Source organism: Pteropus medius, unplaced genomic scaffold, assembly GCF_902729225.1.
Source record: "Pteropus medius unplaced genomic scaffold, Ma_sr-lr_union100, whole genome shotgun sequence".
In the NCBI taxonomy this organism is placed as follows: domain Eukaryota; kingdom Metazoa; phylum Chordata; class Mammalia; order Chiroptera; family Pteropodidae; genus Pteropus; species Pteropus medius.
The window spans coordinates 6698992-6723189 of record NW_024355206.1 but is presented as its reverse complement, the minus strand read 5'-3'; the positions used below and the strand labels follow the sequence as shown (position 1 = coordinate 6723189).

The following is a 24198-nucleotide window of genomic DNA, read 5'->3' as shown; positions in this document are numbered from 1 at the left end:
CCAGCTGCCCACAAAGGGTGACTGCGAAAGATAAAGGAATTGCAGACTGAGACGCCCATCCCAGCACACAGCTCACACCGTGTCCCCTACGCAACACACGCTACTGCCCTTCTTCCGCCCCTGGTCGCACACGTCCGCTCTGGCTCACACTGGGGCCCAGTGAAAGGTTTCTAGAAATATTCAGAGGTCTCCAAGCCCGCCAAGGGGCATTACCAAGTACAAGACAAGAAACTGCAACAGTATGCAACTGTGTATAACACTGTCAGCAAACAGTAATATTTTAGTATCCATATTCAAGAACATGGAGGGATCCACACCAAACAATTAATTGGGATATGCTAAGGAGTAAGTTCCCAAAGATTCTAACCACTGACCTACATCCACATGATAGCTGAACATTTCACAATAAAAACATATCCCATCTGCAAACAGCCATCTCGATCTAGGCTCGAACTGAGGCAGAAGCGGTCTGAGCAGCGTCCCTTCCACCCTGCAGCCTGGCCCACCCGGTGTGCTCTGCCTTTAGGAAGCCTTATAATTTCCACACGGGAAAACGGAGTGCAAATACAGCCAAAGGGGTCTCTAGGGTTCTCAACGAGACCCGAGACCCGGACCAGGTGAAAGTCTTGTGGTGGGTGTGCCTGGCCTGCACCTGTGGACTCCAGCTGTTTCAGTTTGGCAAGGGGATGAGTTAACTTGTGGGCTGTGAACCACTTTCTCAATAAACTTAAAGCCCTTGCTGTGGCTGCCACCAAGGAGAGAAAAAGAGACCAGATAAAAATCAAGTGCTTCCCTTAAGCTATGAACTTTCGTGATTCAAGACTGCTGACGCTGAAAAAAATCTTTTTAAAGAAAACTAAATTAACAAATACATAAGAGAAAAAACACATGTCACAACAAAGTAGTTTACAAGGTCAAGGAAAGACAAACATGGCAATCGCCAGTGTCTTACTCAACGATGTATTCAAATGTGCATGACGAGCAGGCACTGCAATGCATGCTAGGTATACAGCTGGGAAAAATTTTAGTTGCTCCACTACCTTTCCCCACCCCCTAAAAAAGATGCTTGGTGAGGGGAATAAAATAATGCTTAAGCATCCATAGGTTCCTTCTGGCTCTTCCCAGCTTAAACATGTTTCGGGGGGGGAAATGTAGTCCAGAAACATTTTTACATTCCTCAAACTGACGACTGCACCAAAAAGGGTGCTCAGCTCGCCACTGAATAAAATCCACTTGCATGGAAGAGAGCAGACTCGTCCACTGCTTGGATGCGTGATTACGAGGTTTCTGACTGAGGAAGACGGTGATGCCCTCATAAAAAACCCCATTTCCCCCCGAGAAATCAAGCAACAGCTCCCTTTGCTTCCCGCCCCATTAACACCAGGACTCTAGAGTTTCCTGATCAGACTGGAAACCCCAGGGCAGAAAGACTCCACCTCAGCATTTCCATAAGCAACGGAATGGGCTCTTCCCAAACCAGGTGTTTTCCATGAAGCAAAGGGCTATGCAAACTGCTTCGCTGTCCATAGAACGATGTAATAAAAAGTAACATCATGCTGTTCTGAAACCCAAGGAAGAAAACAGAGCTTACAGAACCTACAGGAGTCTTATCCTTCCTACCTAGTGTCGTTCACCAATTTATAATTAAAAGGTCTAAATTCCACGGAATATAATTTTCAAATGATCCCTTATATTTGCCTATACCTTTCTCACTATCACCTCAAATATGTGGCCTGGATATACAACCCTGTAGCCCCACTGGCTGAATTTTCCATTGCTGCAACTCCAGCAATTTGTAAACCTATGAGAACTGCTGGAAACGTGTAGCAAAATCCAATACCGGCATTATAATAAGGCGCCTACAAAAAAAAAAAAAAAGATTAAATAAACAGCCACAGCTGAACGCACGAATTCCCAAACTTTCAAATAGATAACTGCTACGATCGTAGATAGCAAAACTGGGTTTAGGGTCCAAGGGTGGTATGGATTTCTGTGACAGGGACACTGATCCTGTGCCTGGCAGGGCACAGTGAGGCTGCAGGGGGACGGGAGGACCAAAAACGAATGCTTTGTCCTACCTGATGTGTGTGCGCTGAAAGATTTAAATCCGAAGGGAAACTTCTATTCGAACCTAACTGCTCGTGTGTAAGAGTTAAATGGAAGCGTATCTTGGGCCCCATTTTTTATAGGCTCGGTACCACCTCCAAAAATTCCACGCGGACCCACTTGTAAACCAAGTTTCTCTCCGCGAAGGCCGCAAAGGTCGGTGCGGACTCCACCAGGTGGAAAATCGGATCCAAGCCTGTGAACTCGTGCAGAAGCTCGAACTTAATGGACAGGTGCATGGAGCGGCAACCCCGGGGTTAACGGCTTCTCCAGGGCCCCCCGACACCCCAGCGATCTGCATCCTTCCCCGGTCCCTGACAGTGACCTTGGGCAAGCCACCTAACCTTTTCAAGTCAGCTTCGTCTTCAAAAGGAGATAACGGGTCGGTGCTGAGCGTTAAACGAGGTCGCTCTCGCTCGGCACCTGGCACACACGAGCACTGGAGAAGCGTGTCCTTCTCAAGAAGGCATGTGGCGCTCTGACGCGGCAGGAGCACCCACGGTCCTGTCCCGTATTCCCACACGTCATGCCACCCGCTTCCAGCTCTTTCTACCCTTTTCGCCACAGTATTTCGGGGAGAAAAAAACAGAAAGTCAGTTCCACACACCTGCGTCTTCGGACCGCGGCTCGGAGCGAGGCGGAGCGCTGGGGAGGCAGGTGAGGCGCACACCTGAGGGGAGAGCGGGGGTCCGGGGTCCGGGTGCGGAGACGGCCCCCGGTTCCAGAGTGCCAGCTGCGCCGCACCAAGTCACAGGCGGCTCCGGCCGTGCCCCGCGGAGCGCAGCCGGACGGAGGCAGGCGGCGCCAGCACCGAGGCGGGAACGCGGGCGCGCGGGGACCGTGCCAACAGGTGGCCGCGGCGGGCGCAGAGCAAACGGAGTGCGCGCCGCCCGAAGCCCCCGGCCCGGCTGCGGCGACGCGGGGTCCCGCACCGGCCCGCCCCGCCTGAGGAGACGGCGCGCCGGCACGCACCTGCCCGCCGCGCTGCGCCCCGCTCGATCCGCGCGGCCCCCTCAGCGCCCGCGCGCGCTGCCTCGCGCCGGCGGCCCGTCTGCGCCTGCGCCCTGCGCGCCCCCGCGTGCTCGGCCGGGGGCGGGGCGGGGCGGCGCGCACGTGCGTCCGCGTCCCCAGTGCGCAGGCGCCGCCCGCGGCCGCGCGCACCTGGCCCTGCGCGCCGTCGGAAGACGGGCGTTCCCCGCCGCCAGCCTCCTCGGGGCGGCTCAGGTCGCCCCGTCTGGCTGCTCGCTCAGGCCCGCTGGGCCCCCGGGATCGTTGGCGCCGTCCGTGCCGCCGCCTCCTGCCGCCCCCTCTTTTCTGGCGCAGGGCTGGAGACCGCGGAGTTGAGACCCCACGGCCCCGGCGCGCGCGCACTTAGACGCACGTGGGGCGTGGGAGTCGAGTCTCGGCGGGAAGTCAGCGCACGCTGCCCCCGGGGAGGTCTCTTCCCCAACGAGAACGGCGGCGTCTCGGGAGAAGCGCTTGGCCGCGGCGGGGAGCGTGGATGCCCCTGGGAGCCAAGGCTCTCCGCCTGCTCAGCGGGCAGAGAGGACGCGAGCAGGATGCGTGGCATCGGCGCGGGTGCGGCTTCTGACGGGGGCGGGGGATATCATTCCAATAACGCTTGAAAAAGGATTTTGAAAAAGCCTTGGCATAGCTTGCCCGAACGGCCATCCACGCTTCCCCCACACCTAGCAGTTGGCGACGACCATGGGAAAGCACCCACTTAAATGCTGGTCAAGGAGCAAGACAAGCCTTTTGAAACGTGCAGACTCTGGACCCCCGCTTGGGTTGACCTGGGTCTGGGCGGTCTCATACGCTCGACTCAGGTGCGATGCTACTTAAAAGGGAACTTTTCTATAATAGCTGTCTAATAAGTCCTTCTAGAGAGAGGACTGGGAACTACATGCTATCATTTTACCTGTCTTTTAAGTGCGTGCGTGTGTGTTTTGGGTGTGGATAGATGCAACCATTGTAATATGAAATCGAAAATCCCCAACAATGTATGATTTGTCATCCGTGTTGCCTCCGTTGGTGTCCTATTTCCTTAAACTAAAATGTCCCCCCCCCCCTTGATCAATTCCTTAGAGGGTGCCCAAAACCTGAATCAGAGCTGTAGACAGGATGCCGGCAGTTCTCTTAACGTCCTGCTTGTTTCCAGATGCCCTAAGGCCTGACCCCCAGAGGAGCATTAGCCCTAAATGACAAAGTGGAAGCAGAGCGATTTTAAGGATGAAGAAACACAATTTGAATACATCGCTGTTGTCAACCTGTGACCACTTAGTTTTCGTCTGGGGGTAAAAGAAGAATGAAATGTGCAAACTTCGACGTCTTTCTGGTTGCCGAGTATAATTTTTACTTCATATATGAAATTATTCTTCAGAATAATTGAGTTCAAATACTTTGAAATTTAGTTTTAAATTAACGTTTGCTTCTAAAGAATGATTCAAGAGACTAGGAGGTGTAGGGTTATTATATACTTTAACAGACCAGTATGTAGGTTTGGTTTTTTTTTCCCCCCCAAGTTAATTCTTATTTTATATTGGTATATAATTAGAGTTGAATAAAAGAATTTCATTGTGTTTCTTTCTTGGGTATTGTTTCCTTTCATGATCATTACTGAAAATTTTATCAGAGGAGGTGGTGGTAAAAAATGATCCCTCTGGGTGTGTCATTCTGAGTATGCCACTGGGCTCAGATGATCACAAAATGAACCGCATTCAAACTAAGTGAGCTTTATTAGGTGTTTAATGTTTAAAATTTTGCATGTACTTCATGAGGAAATCATTGCTTTAACTCCATAATTCGTGTGCCAAATGGAGTATCAGTGATTATGTATGTATATATCTGAAAAATTGAATCTGGTATTCCAATTCTAGTATAATTAGTCTACTTTAAGACCTAGCCAGTACACGTCCATGTGTTTGACGGAACCCTAACAACTGCTGACATTTCCTAAGTGCTTACCACATGACAGACTCCATTCTATGTGCTTCATGTGTATTTTTTTGTAACGACCCCACTGGAAGGTCATTATCTCATTCTACAGATGAGAAAGACGAGGTACAGAGGAACTAAGTAACTCGCTTAACATCGCACAGCCAGTAAGCGGAGGAACCGAGATTCATACCTGTACTGTCTTATTCAGAGCCGCGAGCTCAGCCCTGGTGGCTTGCTGCCTCACAAAGCTGAGTCTCAGTGAGTCTGAGAAATCACTACGCCGGGGAAGGCATTCTGGATTCCAGGATTTCACCTCTAATTCACTCTGTACCTTCGACTAGGGCAACTGAATGTCTGATTTAGAGAGTACTGCTGTTAACGCCATCTAGAAGTTCTGTAAATTACTCTCGCTCTAAATTTTATGCTTCTACTATTTTTATGTAAATGAAATTTGATCTTTCCCTTATCAGACTAAAAATAAACCAGAAAAAGAAAGAATGCAGGACAGAGGGTAAATTTTGTTTTGTGGTTGCAGAGGTATGTTGTGTGACTGCATCGTCCATAAACTGAATGTGCATTCTGATCATGGGCCCGACGTGAAATGTATATTCATACGTGCCGCCATCATATACTTAAGGTGTTCCGGGCCATCGCCTCGATCTGTTTCTTACTGCTGTGAGGTAAACTCTTCGGGAAAATGCGGTTTTAAAGTGGAAGACAGAAGGCGCACGCTGCTTTCCCCGCTTCTTTCTCTTGAAGATACCACCTCATTGAAATGAAAACCCTTATTAACCCTTTATCCATAATACTGCATGTAAATTGTTTCTTGGTGGAGACAGAACACAAAAGTAGCTTTCCAATGAAAACGTGATTGTTGCCATCCCCAAAAGTCCCTCTCTGAAAGGGCTTTTTCCCCTCACTCCAACAAATTTTCAGTTAAATTCTATTTACCTCATAATCTAACTTCCAGGCTTGTATTTGGAACTATTAAGAATAGTTTTTCTGGGGCTTAAAAAAGGTTGGGGTAGGAGATCAAACATTAACAAGGTGGAACTTCCGCTTATTACGAAGTCCTCTACTTACGGTTACCACTAAGCCAAAGAAAAAGCTGACGAAATTTGTGAGCAGAGCCTACTTTCCTTCTCTTCATGTGTTACTGTTATGCAAAATATTTCCCATTTTTATTTTTATGGTGGCCACGATTTCTATCAAAGGTGAAGACAGAGGCAAACTAAGAGAGCATTTCCTCTCTGCAATCCAGAGGACGGACCACGTAAGTGCTCATTAATCCATTCTCTCTAATCTTTGGGGCTATCTTGCCAACTCTAACCACAGACCACTGGTTTAATTTAACTAAGAGACAGTAAGGGTAATTCACAGAAGCCTGGGTCTCAAATCTGATGCTTGAGAAGCAAGTATGTACAGAACCATGTTTAATTGTGTTTGTTTATAAAACAACAAAGTCCTGTAAGCTGCTGAAATTTAAGTCTGGTCTTTGTGATTTAAAAATCACATGAATAGAACTAAAGAAGGTTAAGAATGTTTTGGCCAAAAGGAGTCTGGATGAGCTTAGAAAAGTAATGGCTAAGGGGTGATGCTTTCCAAGCAGCTGTCACGCTGAGGCTGCTGTCCGTCCTCTCCCCATCTCATAGGGGAAAGCAGCAGGAGAAATTTAGATTAAAAAACGCAACGATTTTAAATTAGGGCCGTTTAAGAAGTCCAGGCCAGTGCACCCAGCGATGCAAAGGGCTGAGGGCTGTGGCTGCTGGGGGTGACAGGGGTGAGTGTACCCGGGTCTACCTCAGTCTCACCCACAAACCTGATCGGGGTGTGAGCGCCCTGGAGAGTACTCAACCAGCCTAACGGAAACCAGTCTCTTTGGTGGCACCTCAGGCACCAGAGGTGGAGGGAAAAGCCCTCAGGCCGAGCTGCAGAAACATGGGCGACAGCCATCCCAGCGCAAACCACCCGTTCAAGGGTCTCCCTGAAATCGGCAACTGCTGCTCAGACCCCTCCCTTTCTTCAGTCTTGAAGCCACAGATTCTCCTAACGACTAGTGTTTAGTAGCTGTCTCCATGGCAGCAGAGCCCCTGGTAGCGGGCACAGGGTGGAGGCTGATTATAATTTAAGGACTCACAGCATATGCCAGTAGCAGCTATTATTCCCAAAATCCTTGAGAAATTTCTAAAATAGAAAAATACAGTGAAAAAACAAGAAATATTTATGGTGTCTGTTGTTCGCCAGGAAACCTCTTGATTATAATCGAGTTTCCTTCCAGGTCCACCACCTGGAAGAAAATACACAAACCAGTCGTGCCAGGATCCGTGTGTTTTACCTCACCGTAAAATAGTACACTGAATTGTACCACCAAAGAGATCGGTTTCTGTTTCTCGAACATTCTCTTAGGATGGTACGTATCTGTATGTGGCAGGTATTCTTACCCACCTCCCTCCTATCCACGCCCCCCATCCTTCTGCTGTCTTTCTGCTTGGTGTGACTGGCAAAACACCACAGATCTAATTTATGTTCATTCTTGAGAGATCAGTTACATTCCCTGCATCCGATTCACATCTGGGGGCGAGAGACCCGCTCCCTGACCAAACTAGCCAGGTGCCCCTGAGCTCTGCTCTCACCTAGGCCTCAGCCTTGGCCTCTGAAGACTTGAACAAACATTGACAAATTCCTGACAGCTCAAGACACATCCCAGAACACCCCAGCTCCCCTTAAAGTGCCTGCCCGAGAAAGCTCAAGGCTGCCAGGACACCCCACTGTCTGGTCCGCCCAGCACCCGGAGGTGGGGCCAAGCTCCAGAGGGGCAGGAGCCTAACTGATGGATAAGGGCCATGAACCCAGATGGCGTCACACAAACCGTCTATGAAATGAGAATGCTCCGTACACTCTTGGTACCAGAACCTTCAATGATGGTTGTCGGCTTCTGGAAACGCCTTCTACTTTCCAGCAGCGTTATCTTCTTGTTACCTGTCTCAGCTGTGCTGTAGGGCAGAAATGAAATATATGATATATTCTTCCCTACATAGAGCAAATATTAAAAACAACTCAGGTGATATATTCTTTACATAGTATAGGTACTAATTTTGTTCATTAAACAAGGATGTTATTACTAATGTTTACAGTGTTTTGCTATTTTAGGACTTAAAATGCTATTTTATTAAGCAGACGCATTCCCACCTTCTACGAATGAAAATCAAATCACCTAAAAATCTCTATTTCCAATCAAGAGCATTTAGAGCCTCCTGTTTCCATTAAAACTTATTTTATGGTGGTGCTAATCTAGGTGACGCCGAGTGGGTATAAAATGACAAAAGTAGGTATTTTCCTACTTTTGCAGTATAGATTTATAAAATTTGCAGTATAGATTTATAAAAGTGTATTTCACATTCTCTGAGGGTTCACTGTGCTAAATGTGCGACAGCAAGTGGCAGAACGTCTGCGGTTTGGCCGCTCCGGCTCCGTGGTCCTGGCTGAAGCCAGGTGAGAGAATCTGTACTAGCGAAGGGCCCTCTGGACTCCGTCACGTCCAGGTCACAGACGGTCGGAAGTGATGTTTGTGTACAGGGCTTCTATGTCTAGGTCTGAATCGCAAGGTCCACCTCCCCTCCACTGGCTCGTCAGGAATGAATAACTGGGATAAAGTTATTAATCCTCGAAGCAGCCTTTTAGAAAGCAAACCGCAGCTGAACGACTTTGCTTTGAAAGCCTATAAAGGAAACTGACATTAAATGTGTTGACTAAACCAACCATCCTATCAATCTGATCATTGAGATGGCAGTTCAGTGTGTGAAGACGCCAAAGGTACATCCTCTCTGTGCTCGTCAGTTTCCATTTTCACAAATAACTGCAACAGGTGCCATTTCTATGAATTCAGTATGTTTCTAGTCGAAACAGTAACTATTTCTTTAATGCTTGCGTTTAAGACAAGACTTTAAAAATTGTAACAAATTATTTCACTTAAACTTTGTTTATGTCACAATTCCCCTTCCAGGCAACATCAAGACCTGAGGCGCAGGGTGGGTGACTTCCGTGGGTCCTTGAGAAACATTGTTGCGCTTCACGTCATTCTGTTATGGCACTGATGAAATGCCATAGGAACTGAACGCTTATGTCTATCATCCAGCCTGTGGCAAAAGCAGATTCATAATATGCCATCTCAACGCAGTTCCGAGAACCTCTGGGTAACAGCGTTAAGGGAGGACTTACTGAACAAGTCCTGTTTCTTTTCGCTCCGCTTTTCCTGTTCTGCACCGAGGTTTTAACTTGGCCAAATGAATTTACTGTTCATAACAAGCCTCCGAGGCTCAGCTACAAAAAGGAACCCTATGTTAGCCTCAAATATGACATGAAATGGCCCTACTGCAGGCGTTTGAGAAGCAACAAAATGTTTTACATATTCATTGGAAAAAGTAAAATAATCCATTCAATCCCCAGGCTCCCCACCTCTTCCACCCCAGTTTTAAGAATCCTCTTTCCTACGCTATTCGACCAAGACCGGTTAATATCAGGGACGAAAAAAATTTACCAAGTATGTTCCTTATGGGCACTGTCTGCTTGATAATGGGTACCAACGTTAAATAAATGTTACTACGTTTAATTTCACTTACCTTACAAATTGTCTACTGTCCTGTTAGAAGCACTGAGCATTACGACAAAAATGCCACACTGTTGATGTCACACAGTAGCAGAATATGCAAATGTAAATTATCCTGTAACGAAGACCTGGGGAAAAAAGTGGCTTAGACAAGACTGATGTTAATTTCTGTCTCGTAAAAGAGTCTGAAGGGAAATTCTTTTTTCCTTCTAGAATAATAAAATACTGATGATAAGTCTTGGCAATTTATTTCACTAAGCGACTTTAGAGTATTAAATAAAAAGTTCTTTAATTTTTAGCAAATAAGTAAAAAGTAGTAATTTTGTTACAGCTTCTGAAAAATTGGTAAAATTGTAAAGCAGAGAAAGGTTTCCCAAGCAAGCCATCTGCGTACTTTCCTCCTTTATTAAGGGGGAAAAATGTCTTTGTGATTCGGCTGAAAGAACATGGAGCAATGCAGAGGCGGTCAGGAAATGTCGTAAATCTCCATCCTGCTGGGAACCCTCTCCCTGTCTCCCTGCGCAGGACCGGCTAACATCACGCACTCGGCAGCTACGGAATCTGGTCAGCGGTCACGATCGGTTCGCTCGTGCCTGATGCTCAAGCGCTCGGCTCCCGCTCTGCACTGTTACCTACAAAGCTGTCCTTCATCTACTGTCATTAAAAACTACCCTACCGTAAGCTTTAGAGCATCAAAGTGACAAAACAGACTTGTATTTTTGTTGGAAATACACATATCCCGAGTTTCCATTTTCCGGAAAAGCAGAGCCCCCAAGTTACATGCCGTGGAAGCCACTTTACAGGCGGCTTTATTTCGATGACCCAAGGTGAATGAGTGCCACTATTGTTGTGTAGCTGTGAAACAGATCCTCATCCTTCACCTCGTTACATTTCTTCAGTATGAAGTTGCCAGTGACTATGCGATCGCATCCAATCTCTCCGTTTCCAAAGAAGCCAAATAAAGGAACGCTAGGAAACAACTTTCTAAAAGCGTCGGCCTCCACATTCGCCTTGGCTCTGTAATACTGAAAGCCTCTGCCGACGCACGCGAACATGAAGCCCACGGTGTTCTGCTCCGGAATGCTGGCGGCTTTGAGGCGCTGCATCGCAGCCTCGGCCGTCTTCTCGTCACTGACGTCCTCGCTGAGGAGCACTGTGGCACTCTGGACCCGGTGTCCACTAAAAGACAGTCCAACCACGCCGGTGGCATCGATATCCAGAGGGTTTCTGGAAAATTCAATCGGGAGAGTGGTGATCACCACCAAACAAAATGAGAAGGCTGGAGTGTAGAAGGCCCTCCCGCCTCATGCTGGCGGACGGTGGCCGCCATGAGCAGCCCGCGCGTAGTCCGAGGCTCACGTCCAGCCTGGGGAGGGCGGGAAGGGCTGGAACTGAGCTGCGGAAAGGCAAAGCGCGGGAGGACGCGGGGGCGGACCTACGGAGAAGCAGGCCACTGTTTTTTCGGTCACAAACACAAAGGGGCAAATCCACCTCCACAGAGATTTCTGGAGCCCATCCTTCGAAAGGCTTTTTTTAACTCAAAATTTGTGCATCTCTGAGTTTGAAACTCAAGGCTCTGCTTTCAAATGTAAAAAACACTTGCTCCTCTACCTCGGCCAGATTTGACAGCCGCCATGGGTGATGTTCCTCCCCCTCCAGGACTCTTCGGGACACTGAGAACGGCAGAGGCCCTTTTTACTATGAAGAGTCACTGCCATACCATGAATTTCCTTGAGAGGGGGAAACAGAACTAGGGGGGAAGTGACACACTGCGGTTACTCAGAGCCCAGAGCTGTCCAGGGAGGTGTCAGCGGACAATGCTGAAAATCGATTACGAGCATGAGCCCAACCAAGAAATAGTTCTTAAAGGACTCAGAGATTTCGTTCTTCGGCTGTAAGCAGAATCACGTGGACTGAGCCCCTCGACCTGCGTGTACTACAAAATGGAATGAACTCGTGAGTGAGTCTTTAAACTTGTTTAAGGAAAAGAAGACCAAGGTCACAAAAACCCGAGAACACCTCTTGTCACACGGAAATCGGAAGCACAGACGTACTTTTCAGAGGTCAGTGATGCCAGGTTGTCCACCTGGCCTCCGGCCAAGACGACGTTCATGTCGCTGAAAGTGCTGACCACTCGCTGCAGGTAATTGCTGGCTCCCACCCTGCAGCAATTGTAGCCAAACACCAGGACCACGCGCAGCTCGGGATTGTCCAGAAGACCTGAGAGAAACGAAGAGCGACACTCAGGCAGCCCCACAGAAGGAATTTCCCAGTTTATTACAACTTCATTCCCCGTATTTTGCAAAAGGAGACGTCAGTGTTAGTGACCTGCACGATCTGGCTCCGTTTGCTTCTCCAGCCTCATCTCACACCCCACCCTCGGCCTCCCACAATATCGGACCCACGAGATTTAAATCCTTGCGGCGAGGTAGCGGGCCCTTTCTACTTCCTGTCCTCTGGTCTCTGGGCTCCCCTGCGCTCCTGTCCGTAACCTGGGAAGAAGGTGAACACGCTCCCCTCAGGTTCACAGCCACCCAGGGCCAGTCCAAGCGTCCCTTCCCCAGCTGCGCAGCGCAGATTCCCTCCCGCGGCTGCTTCCAGCACCTGCACGGCCACCTGGCCACACTCGTCACCTGCGCCCCAGGGCGGTCAGTCCTGCTAGACTGGGGCCCGGACGCAGAGCAGCATCCCCTCCAACAGCAGACCCGGGCGGTGCTGTGCGTCCGCAGCTCGCGTTAGGCATGCGGATTATGAGCCAGCCTGTCCAGATATGTATCTTTTAACTCCAGAGATTACTGGTAACAAAGGGTACCAAACAGACCCTTACCACGACTAGGCTTCATGTTAGAAATACTTCACTTGGTAAGTTCTTCAAAATGACTAACAGAAAGTGTGCGTGTGTAAAATGACGTCCTATGAGACTGGGTCAGAGGAGGACATCTCTACACGAAGCCAAGAACTGTCATCATCGGGTGCGAGGCCGTGTCTGTAGAGGACTTGCCAGGCGTGGGAGGGAGAACAGGGCCACCGGCCTGCTCACCATGGGCTCCGCACGCCACCTGCTGGTCACCACTGCTCAGTGCCACGAGGTCAGTGGAGACAGCACTGTCAGCCAACCCGGCTCCCTATTTTTCTGTAAAGAAAGTTTTCTGGAACGTGACCTTCTGTTTACGTGTTGTCTGGGCTGCTTTTATCCACCAAGGGCAGAGCTGAGTAGATGCAACTGAGACTGTGTGACTGGCAGAACCTGGAACGTAGACGGGTTTCCTGGCCCTGGGAAACAGCACGGGGGCCGGGTGCTTTCCAGTGTGGTCCAGGGCTGCGGGCTGGGACTGTGGAAGGTGAGTCCTGGACCTCGGCCTCTGGCGCACGCCGCTCACCCAGCTCAGGTTCCTCAGCCTCGGGGCGCGGCGGAGACCACGGCCCGGATTTGAACTACAGGACGTCAGGACACGATGGCACGTGGAAGAATAGAGGTCACCATCTCCAGCTGCACAAAGCTTCAGTTTCCAGAAGGCCACACGCAGGACGAGAACGATGTCCTGGAACAGCCAGAACTGCAGACGGCAAACGGCTTGGGAAAGGGTGCCAATGAGAACCTTCGCGAAGCAGAAAAACACAGGCCGTTTCCCCTGCAGGTTCGGACGCCTGAACTCCGTGCTGTAACGCACGCGAGGTCTAACACATCCAACAGCCGCTGTCACAAAACGGATGGTTTCTGTTCGTTTCCTGCCGAGGGACAGAACTAGGCTTCCGGCCGCAGGCAGCGCTCCCAAGAGGACAGTAACGGGGGGCGCCGAGGTGCCTCAGCACGTGAGGGGGGCGGGAGTCTGCCCCACAGGCACCGTTCGCCCGTCCCAACGTTCCAACAAAAGCCGCATCTGCAGATGCAGACGACAGGCCTCAAGAGCGTTTCACCTCGGTGACTCGTCACTGCGTCCTATGCCAAAGTGAGCTCTGCCATTAGAGCTCAGACACTCAGCTAGAACTCTGCCTCTTCAAAATCAGCTCGAATGACCTGCCTCCCTCAGCCAAGGTTCCTCTGTCCCATGTGCCCTCGCAAACCATCGCCTGACAGTCGGCCATAACTTCTACCTTTTCTAAAAAGTATCAGGTTCACTATACCTATTCTTATCTTTTTAGTTGACATAGAACTTGTATCTTCCTAAAAGTTTTTTTACAATAAATGATTACTAGCATAAAAAAAAAAAATGAAAGCTTAGAAAAACTTTGCAGCTTCAAAAAATAGGGCAAAATGATAAGAAAATATTCAGAAAAAAGAAGTCCTTCAAAATTCAGAATTAAATACGAAAAGTTTCTTATCGATAGAGTAGTTATTAAAAAGTTTTCATCTCTGGTTCTCTCTTGTTCTCTTCACTGTAGATCAAATGATGTAAAAAGTAAGTCAGTTCCACCAAAGTCACACTGCACCTAGCTCTGTCAATCACAGTTTGAGTGACCCGCATCTCCAGTACTGAGTATGTCGCTCAGACTCTCTTAACGAACGAAATCAGTAAGATGAGCACCTAACAGTTAATTCCAGTAACTTACCCACTTCAGTGAGCTGACGTCTTTCCAGTGTTAAGTTCTTCGGATCCTTAATAAAATGAAAGGGTTGTATTTTTATTCCTTCAATTTGAGGAAATAACAGAGCAAAACCAGATTCTCCAATTTCTATTTCTTGAGGTCGATTGCTACCTGATCCCATTGGAGTCACTAGGAAAAAAAGTTAAACAGTTTTATGAACGGATTCAATAAAAACTGAAGTTTCACTCTGTACCACTGTAAATCACGGAACCCCAGCTAGGAAACCACGGTCGGGTGGCTGAGATGATCTGCAAACTAACAGGCCACTATCTGAGCTTTCGGCTCTGAAATTCTTGGAGGCAAAGATCACAATGTCTGCAATTCACTTTTGAATGGTTCAGAAAGAAATGTGCTTATAAACAAAGAGAAAAAGCAAATGTTGCAAAATCTTTTAAATTGGTGAATCTAGACGAAGGGTATATGGGTGTTAATTGTACTATTATTCAACATTTCCATAGATCTGAAGTTTTTCCAAATAAAACGGTGGGGAATAGTACATAGCTCTTCATAGAAATTCCACTTTAAAAAATGTATCCTAAAAATATTTGACGATTATACAAAGTGTATATGCACACAGAGAGAAATGCTACTTCTACGGAATTTTCCATAGAAAAAGCCCTACACTGGTATTTAGATTAAGAAATTACATTTATACCATCAAACATAGCCATTTAGAACGGCAGAGATATTTACTGACACAGAAATATGTTTGTTATGTGCCGTTCATTTTAAAGGTAGGTGTCAGGGAGCAAACTGTATCCCTCCAAAACCCCTATGTTAACCCCCTATGTTTTGTACGTGGAGACATGGCCTTCACAGGTAATTAGGGTTAAATGAGATCATCGAGACTGCAGTCCTGACAAGAAGGGGAAGAGACACCGGGGACGTGCACAGAGAAAAGGCCACGTGAGGACACAGTGAGAAGGGAGGCGGCCGCCCACCAGCCAGCGAGGCCTCGGGAGAAAGCACCCTGCCAACACCTCGCGCTCAGACTTCCAGCCTCCAGACTGCGAGAAAATGAACTGCTGAGGTGTAAGTCACCCAGACTGCGGTATTTTGTTACGGGTGCCTGACTGACGCATGCAAATACAGCAGGTCAGGAGCATTCAGAAAATGATACTCTTGATATAGATACACATCTCCCCGTGTGTATATCCACACGTGTAATGCCAGACATGAAAGTCGTAACACCAACAGCGCGGTTAATTCTTAAAGGTTCTTCTTTTTTTCTTTTTTGCTTCTCTGTATCTTCTCATTTTTCTTTTTTTAACAAGGGATTGTTACTAGCAGAAATGAGAAATAAACTTGAGAGTAAGATGAAAAAAATGATATTCGAAGAGAAAATTTCAGAATCAAATCAAACCCCACAAAATATATCTGAATTAAAAACGTGAAAATGAAATTTCAGAGTTGTTATAAGGCTCCTTCCTCCCACAAAAGATTAGCAAAACATAAATGCAATTTTTTAAATGTCTGTAGTAGGTACTGAGACAATGTGAATTAAAATCCCAACAGGCTTTTTATAAGTATGGACAGGCTGATTCTAAAATATATGTAGAAATGCAAAGGACCCTGACAGCCCAAGAAATTTTTAAAAGAATGCCAAGACCTACAGTGATATGGCACTGGTTTAAGGACTGACGAATAAATCAATGGAACAGAATTAAATCCAGAAACAGACCTACAAACACACAGTTCATTTTCGACAAAGGTGTCAAGACAATCTAATGAGGAAAGAAAAGTCTTCAACAAATGGTGATGGGATAACTAAATAAATATATGAAAAATAATTAACCTTGAACCCCTACCTTACACCGTACACAAAACTAAGTTCAAGTTCGAGGTCACAGAACTGAATGCAAGGGCCAAAACCATACAGCTTATGGACGAAGACATATGAGAATCTCTCTGTGACCTTGGGGTAGGCAAAGATTTATTGGAGAGGACGTAGGAAAAAAAAACCGGACTTCACCAAAATAAATATTTTCTGCTCATCAAAAGACGCTGTTAAGAAGGTGGAAAGACAGTAACAGACCGGGAGAAAATATTCACAACACCAATACCTGATAAAAGGTCTTCGATCAGAACGTACAAACTCTTGCAGCTCAATAACGAAAAGACAAACAGTGCGATGAAAAAAAAAAAGTCAGTGAAAGACTTGGCTATGTCACAAAGCAGATATCAACTAGATGGAAAGGTGCTCGACGTAATTGTCATTAGAATAATTCGAATCGAAACCACCACAAGAAGCCTCTTCACACCCACCAGAATGGCTGAAGTGAAAGACTCAGGACATTAAGCTTTAGGACATGCTGGTGAGTATAAAATGGTACGACTTTAAAGAACTGTTGGGCAGTTTCTTATAAAGTTAAATAGGCACCAATCCACAGACGCAGAAATTGCACTTCTTGGTAACTGCCCAAGAAGAATGAACATCTGTCCACAAAAAGACATACAAAACTGTTCACAACAGCTTCATTCGTACTAGCCGGAAATTTGAAACGATCCAAACCGCCATCAAAAAGAGAACAGAAAATCAAATCATCGTTTCTTTTTATAATAGAGTAGTACTCGGGACATTAAAAAAAATAAATTATTGATGCATACGATAACATAAGTTAATCTCAAAAATAGGATATTGTTAAAAACAAAATTCGTATTGAAAGAGCGGAGACCGAAGAGCACACACTGTACGATTCCACGTACGTGACGTTTAGCAGGCAAAACGAGCCTCGGGTCACAGAAATCGGGACCAAGGGGTCCCGCGGCAGCCAGGGGTCCCGCGGCAGCCAGGGGAGAAGCACGAGGGATCCTGTGGGGGGCTCACGCCACACGCCGACCGCGCTGGTTTCATGAAGGTGTACGTTAGCCAGAACTTGTTAGAACTGTACAATCGAGACTATGCATTTCACAGCAAGTTTACCTCAGTTAAGAAAGAAAACGACCTTTGCACATATACCAATAAATTTTCTCAAACTTGAAATTCTTCCAACTTCAAGAAGGAAGATAGGTAGCAGTAGCCAATGGCTACTTTAAAAACAACCGCTAAACTGTGGCCTAAGAAAAAGGAATCTGATCACCTGCCTTGGTGGCAGTTTCACTGAGACATGCGTGGAGCTGGCTCAAAGGGTGAGAAGTGGGCCCAAAGTGATGCAGGACGACAGGTCCTGACTGAAGGGAGCTCGGAGACGTCCTCCCCACAGCGAGATCATGAGAGCTTCGGGAAATCAGACGTGCAAAGTCAAACTTCTCTGGAATAAGGCGAGCACCAAAGGGAGGCTTCAGGCAGGTTCCCGCCCCCCGCAACCTGGGGTCGGGGAGGGCAGGACTGTTGCCCAGGCCGCCCGCCCTCCTCCCCCAGCTGAAATGTGCAAAAGGAGGACCGCGGTCGGTCGTGCTCGCGGGAGGATGCAGCGGGCGTGGACGGGGGGCCTGAGACGACCGTCTTAGACGTGAAAGCTCAGATTCTACAGAAGCGTTTGTCAATAAGTAGTAACAGCAAAAACGACATCGCTCATTTAAGGAAATTCACAAGTTAAAACAAAACCATGGTCACAGCTATCCTATTTTTAAAAATCCAACGAGAAACGAAACGTCTGGCAATGGGGCCGAGGTAAGAGCACAGGGCGGGGAGCTGATGGCAGGAGAGGCAACAGTCGCCATCGGCCACACATCTGCGCGGACACGTGTAAACACCCGAAGCCCTTCGTACTTCACCACACGAGACTCTAACGTCCCGTGCAAGTGTTTCCGCGGGGGCCGGCGACGCCAAGGATGGCGGTTCCCCGAGCCGCTCCCCACGTGCGGGCTCGTTTTCCTCTCACAGCCATGCGAGGAGGGCGCCGTCACCCGTACCTCACACACAGGCCTCGAGGCCACGAGGACAGGCAGCCTGAGCAGCCGCCAGGCACAGGTGGCACGGCTGGACCCCACCCGGGCGTCGGAAGCGCCGCGCCGAGGCCACAGGGAGGGAGCCGGCCAGGAGAGGCAGGGCCACCGTTCCCCACCACGAATGGCTCCAGGACACGCGTGCGGCACGCGGGTTTGTCGGGACAGCCCTGAGACGCCAGGGTCAGCCACGGCACCAGTACGAGCCAATTCGACCCCATGGGAAATACGACTGACTTCACTGTGTTCGGGTGGAGGAGAAAGAATAAATGTGCTTTAGGCCACGAGAATTCACCGTCCACGGGGCCCGCGACGGAGTCGTCGGGTCGGCACGCCTCTCACCTACAATCCCGGGGGTCACGATCCCCAGGACCTGGCACTGTTTGGGGAACAGCTTCTCCAGGGCAGACGCTGTCTCCACAGTAGTTCTCTTCCTGGCTGTAGTGACAGAGTAGCAAAATTATTCAACATCACTCAGTTAAGGTCAACTCCGACGGCACGGAGGAAAGAACAGCCAACACTGAATAAAGTTTAAGTCATCTTGCACTAGAACGCTTTATGAAAAAGTCAAAAGACTTTTGATGAAAACAAACGTGTTCTTGTTCTGGGCCCGTTTTCTGCTTGAAATTCTGAACCTAACCATTAGCATCAGCCACCTGCTTCTCTGCTTCGTTCACATACAGCTTGTGCTTCAATGACATCGACTTAGCAACGGCAGACAGATTTCACACTTGCGACTGTCGCTGTCTGTGCGGCTGATATTAAAGCACCATGACACTGCCTGCACAGTCCCCTGGGCCCGAATGACATGACAGCCCGATGCCTATGTCTAAGGCTGGGCCTCAGGGTGTCCTCTCCGGGCTGCGGCTTCTCTGAGAGCAGAGAACACAGTGTCTACACAGAACTCTGGTAAATGGCACCCCATCATCCAACAATACGAGGCTTCAACGGCCGAAGACATGCGTCCTGTTTTAAAAATCAAAAGAAGCGCCTGGAGGATTAAAGTATTTCAAAATGAGAAAAACGGCTGTCTAAAGAATTTCTTTCAATTGCACTGCAAGGTTCAGAAAGCAACCTGTGAAGCGGAAAGAGCTCTTCAGGGCGGAAAGACAGTCAGTTCATGCGTCCCCAGGGGTAGGCCCAGAGTCACCTTCAGGACAGGACACAGTCAACTCCAAACAGAAGGCGCATCACGAGACAAAAACCCCAAACCTTTTGCTTTTGATATTCACCTCTCTTGTGGCCACGACACTCCTCCAGACTAATGAAAGTTTCGGAATCAGCCATGTAAAGAACTGTCTGTGGTAAGATGTGAACATTCTGCAAAGAAAAATTCATCAGAATTAGAGCACGCAAATCCAGGAGTGCTCTCACCCTGGTCCGAACGGCTGTGGCCCTGCGCTCCTCCGGTCCATGCTGGCATCGTGTCCATCCACTCCTTGTTGATCTTTCACTCACGCGTTCATTTCAGCTCACTCATTTGTCAAACACCTATGATTTCTTTGAGTCACACTCACTGAGGCCTGACTCAATAAACGCATCTTCCTAATAAGTGAAGTTCCACAAAAACACTAAGGACCGGCAAAAAAATGCCCCTTGCTTTACCTGAACAGGCTTTACAGTAACAGAAACAACTGAGCGACAGAGGGAAGGTACAGCCCGTATCACTCATCACTTCTCTGCCCATCAGATCAAATACACCAGGCCTTCATTTCGACCTTACCGACAAGAGTCCCACAGCGCCCTTTCACTTACCGTGATCCAGACACACACACTTCTTCGTGTACACGCCCGCAGCTCTCTTCCTTTCCCTCCTGATTTAAGATGGTTTCCCCCAGGAGTCAGCGTAAGTGCCATCTTCTCTACAAAACCTTTTCCTAGGCCCCCTGGACTTCGCAGGCAGCATCCCTTACACGCCAGTCACTTTCACGCATGAGCTGGGCTCATTCAGACTTACGTTTTCTACCACACTTGCCATTACAGACACGTGGCCAAGTGGCTGAATTAAATGAAAAGGGCGAATGTATTTTTCCTTCTAAGCTGGCCATTCTCAAAATTTTTTTACTCTCAGAATGGAATGAAATAGCATCCGGCAAAACTTCGATGTTGATTAAATGGGGGAAAAAAGTTGATCCATTGGAATTTGGTGGAATGTTAAGATGTTTCAGAGTAGATTCCGTATGGACTAACTCATAAAAGATGCTGAGGCAGAAGGATGAGCCTGCGGTGGTCTCGGGGCTGGATAAGACCCATGGATACAGTTTCCTTGGGCCATAAATCACTTTCAAAGAATGTAATTTGGGTGCCAATATTCAAACTTCCACAAAACCTTCCATAAAGTGTGGATCTCCAGATTTTTTTGAAAAACTAGACATTTTGGCCGCACTTGAGACTGCATCCCCCTTAGCCCGGCTAAGTGGAGGAGCGCACTCTCCAGACTGCCCGGCTCTGCCACTGCCCTTGATGCTGCAGCGGCCACCTGACCCACCTGAGCCGCCTGCCTCACTCTGCAGTCATTTGAGTTTAGGACACCGGGTGCAGTGAGTAAAGGAGAGAGAATTGAAAAGATCTAGGTGTTAGCGCTGACCCCGCCACAAACCTGCAGAATAATCCCTGAAAGTGTTTAGGCCTTATGATCCCCAGTCTTAAAGACTGGAAGTCTAGTCCTGAGGTTTTATGATTCTCTTTCCCGGTACCCACTAAGAAGCAGTGACGATGAGAATCTTCATCGTGAAATGTTCTCGAAGCACAAATTAGACAACGAGAACCTCATTCCACCACCCAGAGAAGTTCCAAAAGGCAATCTGTCTTACCAAAATTTCAGTGGACTTTAAAATATTTTTAATAAAAAGATTAAATCAACTTTCTTTATGGCTATACAAGTATTGCGTCCACTAGATAATTTGGCAAACACAAAGAAAACAGCATGCATGGTTTCCATGTTTTTGTCTCGGCACACTCCGATGTATCGACTTCTTTAAGTGCATTACTATATGAATTTTTAATAATGATACTAGTAATGGCAAATCACAATTTCAAATATTGAAAATAATATATTCCTGCTACTGCAGGTAATGTGATACATGCATTACCTTTTCAATATTTAACCCTTACAACAAGTCCATGAGAGTATAAAAGAAATTCTTATTTTCTGAGGCTCAGAGAGGTTAGGTAGCTTTTTCAAAGTCACACAGCTAGTATGTGCCAAAGCTAATTTTATGTCTAAATCTGTCCGGCTACAACAGGCATTACAATACATAAACCTTTAAAGCTATATAAAAATAATACTTGCTATGGTAAAAATTTGAAGGAAAAAAAATTTTTAAACATTTTTTAAAAATCGCACAATTCTCCTTTACTGGGACAACTGTAAATGGAATCCCAGGGCTGGACGGTAGAAACGTATGGCAGACACCACCTTCTGACTTTGATGGTCGTGGCGCTGTGGCCGTGCGCTGTCCTCGCCTGTACTGAGGCATACCAAGCTACAGGGAGTGAGGAGAGCCGCGGTCCCCACGATGCTGTGGAATGACTCCCTCCTCCCACACTCCCGAGTGGGATGCCACAGCCTCACTGTCACCTGTGCTCAAAGGCTCTCTGATTCCCCCTGTTCGAGTCTCTACCTGCCTAGAGATACGATATAGAAAAGTACAGTACTGGGGACTGAAATAATTAAGTATGGGCTCTTGGCCACTGCGTGTGACGCTAAGCTTGAGAGACTCAGTTGCCTTCCCTAGAAAAGTGACGACAAAACGTGCTCCAAAGGGCAACAGGTAAAAAGGCATTATCGTGACAGTGAAAATCTGGATAAGTGCCCAACATCTGAAGAACGGTTAAATAAAACCAGGGCACAGCCTTACAATATCCACTCGTCAGAGCTGGTGTTTACAAAATCTTTAATGCCACGAGAGAGATTTCCCTAATTTTAAACGAGAAGCCCACGTACAGAATCGAGATTTGAAAGAAGATTTAGGTCGCAAAGGCTGACCCGGCGGCCCCCGAAGGCCTGAGCACCGCACGCCTTCTACTTGCCTCAAGCTCCTCGGCCGCCACGCGGACCAAGCAGTGCTCCAGCGGGTGGCCGGCGTCCGCCGAGCTCGCCGAGATCCAGGCCACCCTCCGCTGGGCGCGCAGCACTCTGCGCACGCTCTCCCGCCACAGGCGGCTCACGCTGGGGGCGCGACCACAAAGGACTGTGAGCGGGCGCCCTCCCCCGCCGCGCTCAGAGCCCCCGCCCCACGCGCCCTGCAGCACCGAGCCCCGGGGACGCACCGCGGCGGGGCACCGGCGGGCGGGGAGCCCCGGCCTCCGCCAGCCCGGCCGGCGCCCGCCTCCTGTCCTCACCCGGCCACCCGCAGCAGCGCCTTGGCGGGCAGGAAGGTGAGCACACGCTCCACCACCTCCGCCAGGTTACTCAGCACGAAGGCGCTCCGTGTGTCCGCGCACGAGCCGCCATCGCCACCGCCGCACGCCGGCTCCATCCCTCCTTCCCGGCCGGCCCCGGGGGCAGGACGGCGGCTCCGACGGGTTAGGAGACGGCGAGAGACCCCAGCCAGCGCACGCTGCGCAGGCGCGCGCGCGCCACTTCCGTCCGGCGGGGGCGGAACTTCCGGCGCCGGGACGTCGCCCTCCCGGAAGCGCCCGGCCTGTCGCTGGGGCCGCGCAGCCTCCTCCTCGCGGCTGCCGCCTTCCCGACGGCAGAGACTAGGTCGTGTTTCTCGGTCGTCACAGCCCCAGCGCCCGTTACTGTCAGGAGCCCGGATTGCCCGGGGCGCTGTCTGCCGCCAACGCCGACCTCGGGGGCGGGAACCGGCGCTCCTCGCCGCCGCGCTCACGTCGGAGCGCGACCCGGCAGAGCGACCGTCTGCGCACCTGGGCGCCACTGCGTTCGGGCACCTGCGTGCTGCTCCCCGGCCTGCCGAATCAGAGCGCGGCGACCCCGCAGGCTGCACGTTCTCCCCTTGACTCCGACGCAGGCTCAGGCTGAGATGCACGGTGGAAGGAAGGTCCGCACCGCAGGCACGGCTGCACCCCAAACTCCGTTCCTCCGGAGGCCCGCAAAACTCCGGCTGCACCCCAAACTCCGTTCCTCCCAGCTCTGGGAAGCGAACTTGACTAGACTCGGTCTCAAGCAGTCTGGCCTCGGGACTCCACACTCTTAAACACTGACAACCCCAAAGAGCTGTGCATGGGGTTAATTTCTGGTAATATTTACCATATTAAAATTAAAACATTTTAATATTAAAGTAGTAAATCCATTACACACTAAAACCATCACACACTAACAAAGTAACATTGTTATGAAAAAATAACTCTCCCACTCGCACCACCCCTCACCCCACAGCGAAGAGTGACATCTTTCCATTTTGCAAACCTCTAATTTCTGGCTTAATAGCGAAGGCAGGTGGATTGGCTTCTGAATTCGTTCTGCTGCAATATCACATCGTGTGGCCTCTGGAAAACTTGACTGTACACTTGAGAGAGAATGAGAGTGAGAACGGCAAACAATGTTTTAGTGTTAGCAAAATAATTTTGACTGTAAAAACCTTCTAAAAGGGTCTCAGGGGTCTCCAGGGTTCCCCGGGTCATATGTTGAGAACCATTGGTCCAAAATAATCATTATGGCTTCATTCTTTTCACCAGCCATAAGTTTAGGGGTGGACACAGGCCCCAGTTCTAGCCCAAAAAAAGGGGGCAGCATGCTGGGGATTGGGGGAGATTCTGAAGATCTCCTAAGGAAACACTAGAAGACACGACAATTATCCACGTCTGGATGGAGTAACACGACTGCATAACCAGACACAACATCCAGTCCAGAGATGAAATCAAACCCGGGCGTACGGTGCCTGGTGCCTGGAGTATTCCTGCCTCGGGACTTCTTGTACGTGAGACAACCTGACGAGTGTGTCTTAAGGAGGCTACGGGTGCACAAAGAGGGAGCAGGTTAATGTAACTGGAGAAACTAAGGAGCCACAAAGAATTTATATTAAAGAATGAGTGTGGAAGAGAGAAAAGGTTGAGGAAAGCCTGAGTGTACCGCACCTGTACATGCCATTTATGGGGTCTCTAGTTTT

The 24198-nt window shown here is 48.8% G+C and overlaps 2 protein-coding genes across 2 annotated transcripts in view; both read right to left on the bottom strand.

The window, feature by feature from the left end:
• Positions 1 to 3044, bottom strand: part of TMEM266 (transmembrane protein 266) — a 62721-nt gene extending 59677 nt beyond the window's left edge. The window contains 1 exon segment of the mRNA XM_039858359.1: positions 2714 to 3044. The gene's annotated coding sequence lies outside the window, so the exon portion shown is untranslated.
• Positions 3045 to 9878: 6834 nt separating this feature from the next.
• On the bottom strand, positions 9879 to 24189 carry FBXO22 (F-box protein 22). The gene is made up of 9 exons (XM_039858354.1): positions 24167 to 24189; positions 23499 to 23598; positions 22469 to 23325; positions 22157 to 22295; positions 19357 to 19444; positions 18467 to 18562; positions 14201 to 14365; positions 11704 to 11869; positions 9879 to 10876 (listed from the first exon to the last, which is right to left on the bottom strand). Exons 1-9 carry the CDS (start codon positions 24172 to 24174, stop codon positions 10459 to 10461), a joined length of 2037 nt encoding a protein of 678 aa, XP_039714288.1. The 5' UTR covers positions 24175 to 24189; the 3' UTR covers positions 9879 to 10458.
• Between the last annotated feature and the right edge of the window lie 9 nt (positions 24190 to 24198).